This window comes from Nestor notabilis, unplaced genomic scaffold (assembly GCF_000696875.1).
Source record: "Nestor notabilis isolate BGI_N333 unplaced genomic scaffold, ASM69687v1 scaffold16333, whole genome shotgun sequence".
Lineage (NCBI taxonomy): Eukaryota > Metazoa > Chordata > Aves > Psittaciformes > Psittacidae > Nestor > Nestor notabilis.
This window is the reverse complement of record NW_009920722.1, coordinates 219-4130: the sequence shown is the minus strand read 5'-3', so window position 1 is coordinate 4130 and position 3912 is coordinate 219. Positions and strand designations below refer to the sequence as shown.

Genomic DNA, 3912 nt, shown 5'->3' with positions numbered 1-3912 from the left:
GGAGGCAGCCCCGGCAATGGGCCCGTCCAAGCTCTTCTCTGGGCCGGGGATTCTGGAATAGAAGGACACGGGTTAACTGGGAGGGTTTGAGCAAGTGGAATGCTTTCAATCAGAGATGCACACGAGAAATGGGAGCCAGGAGCTCCGAGGAGGGAGGTGCTCTTCATCTAGAGCAAAACCATGGAAAAGGGCTGGACCTCTCCTGCCACCTTCCTCTGAGCCATGGAGGAGGCTGCTTGGGCCACGTCTTATCCGACACCCGGCACGTGGTGCCAGCACTGCCCCACAGCAGGGCCGGGGGCTGCAGGTGCTCCCACCTCACATAGAACAGCAGGTAGGCCTCCTGGTTGAGCACCTCTTTGATGTTACTGTGGCGGACCATGCTGTCGTTCATCTGATACCACTGCCCGTTGCTGGCCTGTGGAAGCAGAAGAGAGAACGGGGTTGGGCTGTGCACAGGGCCTCTCCTGACCCAAAGACCAAGCACAAATAGCACCCATCAGCAGAGCTCCTCTGGCCAAAGCCCACAGCAGCCCAGGGCAGGCAAGAGGACTCTGCAAGAGTGCTTCCTGCAGTGGAGCACAGCCTGTACCCCCCCATCCCTCCAGTGCTCCCCACCATGCACGTCTGCTGAGCGCCCTCCTTCCCGCACCCTGCAGCAGACACAGCAGCACCCACCAGCCCCCAGCCCAGAGTGCCCTGGGCTCACCTTCACGTAGCAGTAATAGTGCCCAGCGTGGCAGCTGTACCCAGAGTGTACCAGCACTGCATAGAGCCCATACATGACAGGATCCCCCTTGTTCTCTGACATGTATGGGCGGATGTTCAGGAGCTCAGGGTATGCCAAGTCCTGCAGAGGAAGAGAGGATGTCTCGGGAGCCTGCACAGCAGACACATTTCTTACTAGAGCAGGAGCAGCCCAGCCGTCCTGTGAGTCCATCTCCTGAGGGAGCGGGACCTGCTCTCCCCAGAGGTCACCATGAGGAAGGTGTCAGGATGAGCTCCCAGCGTGTGGCTGGGCAAGAGCAGCAGGACCACCTCCCGCCCTGCTGCTCGGGCCACGAGACACCCCAGCTCCGCCACACCCACACCCCCCCCACCACACAACAACCCCAACATCAACACCGTAAGAACATTGGAGGCTCGGTGGATGCTGAAGCGTTTGGTGGCCGACACTCTGTTGTTGCATCTGCACAGGAAGAGCTGTGTTCTTCAAGCTGTTCCACCCCCCAGATGATTGCCAGCTCTGACCAAGTGGCAAACCCCACAGAAATGACCTTGCAGGCACCAGGCACCTGCTCACGGCCACGTCTGCTGGCCCAGGTCCTCCTCACGAGAGGAGGGAGCTGAGGAGCGGCAGCTTTCACCACAGGCTTCCAAGGCCTCGCACTTCGGCGTGAAGCCGGTTGAGAAGCCCTCCCGTGTTGTGGCTTTCCGCCTGCTCCCCACCAGCGCAGCCGCAGGCCCGTTCCTGCCCGCAGCCCCACACGCACCCTGCGCACAGGTAGGAGTTCTCGCCTCCCAGCAGGTCTGGCTTCACAAACAGCTCCAGCGCCTCCAGTAGGTCTCTGGCTTGCTGCAAGGATGGAGGAGAGGTCAGTGCACGGGTGGCCCGGCCAGGCGACAGCCCGGCTCCCTGCCGAGACATCGGCCCCTGGAGAGCATGAGCACTGGCTCCCTGGCCCACCGCAGTACCCAGATCTCCAGTGCCAGGTCCAGGAAAGGGTCGTACGTGTCCGAGACGCTCTTGCACGCCAAACACTCCACTGCAAAGGAAAGAGCAATGAGCACACCCTGGCACACCAACCTGTACCTGCCACCACCCAGCACAGTACAGGGACCGCCTCCCCCTCTCCAGGTTCGAGCTCTGGCATGGGAGCACCAAGATCCGCAGCCTGGCACAGAGGAAGGCTGCCGATTCCACTGCGTACTGGCACAGCAAGTGTTGCCAGAGGATTCCTTTGCTGGTGGCGATGAGCTGGGGATCCACAGCCAACAGCTTTTGCCATCGCCACAACAGGGCTCCTGACCCACAGGTCCCGCGGGACTGACCAGCTGAAGCTCTGGATCATTTCCCTGTGCTCACTGATTTTCCCAAAGCATTTTAACTACAAGGCTGCTGGCGAAGCAGCAGCCCCGAGTGACTGCAGGCCCAGGGCCTGGCACCGAGCACTCACCACGGGACCGCAGGTAGCCGCCAAAGATCTGGTGGACCAGTGTCGTTGCCTGGGTCTCGCAATCCAACCTAGAGACAGCAGCACCGGGTCTCACACCATCCCTGCACCATGGCCACCACGGTGTCCTCAGCACAAACTCCTGGCTGGAGCTCGGAGCTGGGCACTGCAGGGGCAACGCAGCTTCCCGGGGCTAGGCCCCAGGCATACAAGTGCTGCCTGGGGAACACACTGACCCCACAGCCCCCGTCCAGCAGGGGCAGGGGACCAGTGAGGGAACAGCGCAGAAGAGCAGGGACAGCCCATCGGAGAAGAGGCCCCATGTACCTGGTGCAGCCACTCAGGCAGGACTTCTGCATAGCGTCGATGGTGTAACGCAGGAATTCATGTGCATCCTCCTGCTGACCGAAGCGCATGTGCCGAGCGATGTCTGCAGGAGAGGGAGGAATCAGCTCCAGCACAAGCTGCAAGAGACAGCCCCCCACCTCCCTCGGGGGCCCCAGGGGTTGAGCCCCCTCAAACCAAAGCGGACGGCAGACTCGTGTCAGCCACGGGGGAGCCCCACACACAGCCCATGAGGTCACCAGGTCCCGGCAGGCTCCGCGAGTCACCTGCCCTCATCTCAAAGGTTCTGCTCCCACATTACTCCCTGCTCTCCGGCACGGCTATGGGAGGGGAGGGGAGTGCAGCGCAGCCATTCTTACTCTTGAGGTCTCGGACAAAGGCTATTGGCGCTATCACGCTCCCGCTGTTGGCAAAAGCCTGCGCGACGTGGTTCTGCATGATACATAGCATGCAGAAGCTGCCTTGGTCACCTGCGGCAGAGAAGAAGACAGGCTGTTGGGGACAAACCCAGTAGAGACCAAGGCAGTACAGGAGACAGGGCAGTACAGTACAGCTCGGAGCAATGCCCATCACGTTCCCTTTCAAAGCCACTCATCAACAGCGTGTGCTGCCCCTATGCAGCCTCCTGCCCTCACACAGGCAGGGGCTCTTTGGGACGCTCAGCTCAGCCTCCAGGAAACCAGGAGATCCCGCTGGACCCATCCTAGCCCTGGCTACACCCACCACGGACACAAGTCTCCCCAGACACAAGGATGCAGAGCTCAGGAATGCTGCTATGGCTGGGAAAAAGGAGCTGTACGCAGGAACAGCATCTCGGTGGAGAAGCGGGCAGGAGGGAGTGGAGATGGTTCATCCTGACACCCGCATGGCCCTTGACAGAGCCACATGCAGAGATACTGAACCCAGCGCGAGGAGCAGGGACCTGCCAGCACAGCCGCCCGCTGAGCCAGGCCCCACTACTCACAGGTGCAGCTGTGCTCCTTGGAGAGCAGGTAGTTAGCGAGCGGCGGGGTGTAGGTCAGGCACTGCACGGTGGAGTTGAGGAAACAAGTGTTCCCGAGGTTGTGCAGTCCTGCGCCGATCCGGTGCACCTTCTTCCACTTCATGGACAGGCGCTCCATGGGGAAGAGCACCTTCTGGGGTGCAGGGATCCCGTCCCCTGGGCCCACCAGGGCATTGCTGCTCTCTGTGGGATGAAGGATGGTGGGTGAGCCGTGCGGTGTGGGCTGCGGCTGTGCCCACTGAGTCCGCGGTACTTACCCTGCTCGACCTGCTGCTCCTCCTCGGGGCCGCTCTGGTGTCCAGCGGCCTTGGCTGGGGAGTTCTCGTCCCCGAACTTCTTGTGGGTCTCCTGCAGCTGCTTGGTGAAGGCCTCGTGGATGGTTTCCATACT

At 61.5% G+C, this 3912-nt stretch overlaps 1 protein-coding gene across 1 annotated transcript; it reads right to left on the bottom strand.

Annotated features, from left to right (window-relative positions):
- Window positions 1-15: 15 nt before the first annotated feature.
- LOC104402841 (ubiquitin carboxyl-terminal hydrolase 36-like) lies at window positions 16-3909 on the bottom strand (the record flags this gene model as incomplete). Its single annotated transcript, XM_010010826.1, has 11 exons — window positions 3780-3909; window positions 3484-3705; window positions 2879-2989; window positions 2502-2604; window positions 2178-2245; window positions 1696-1766; window positions 1494-1576; window positions 1126-1189; window positions 710-850; window positions 318-418; window positions 16-52 (listed from the first exon to the last, which is right to left on the bottom strand). Coding segments are annotated over exons 1-11 (1131 nt in total), but the record flags the coding sequence as incomplete, so codon positions are not given.
- Window positions 3910-3912: the final 3 nt, after the last annotated feature.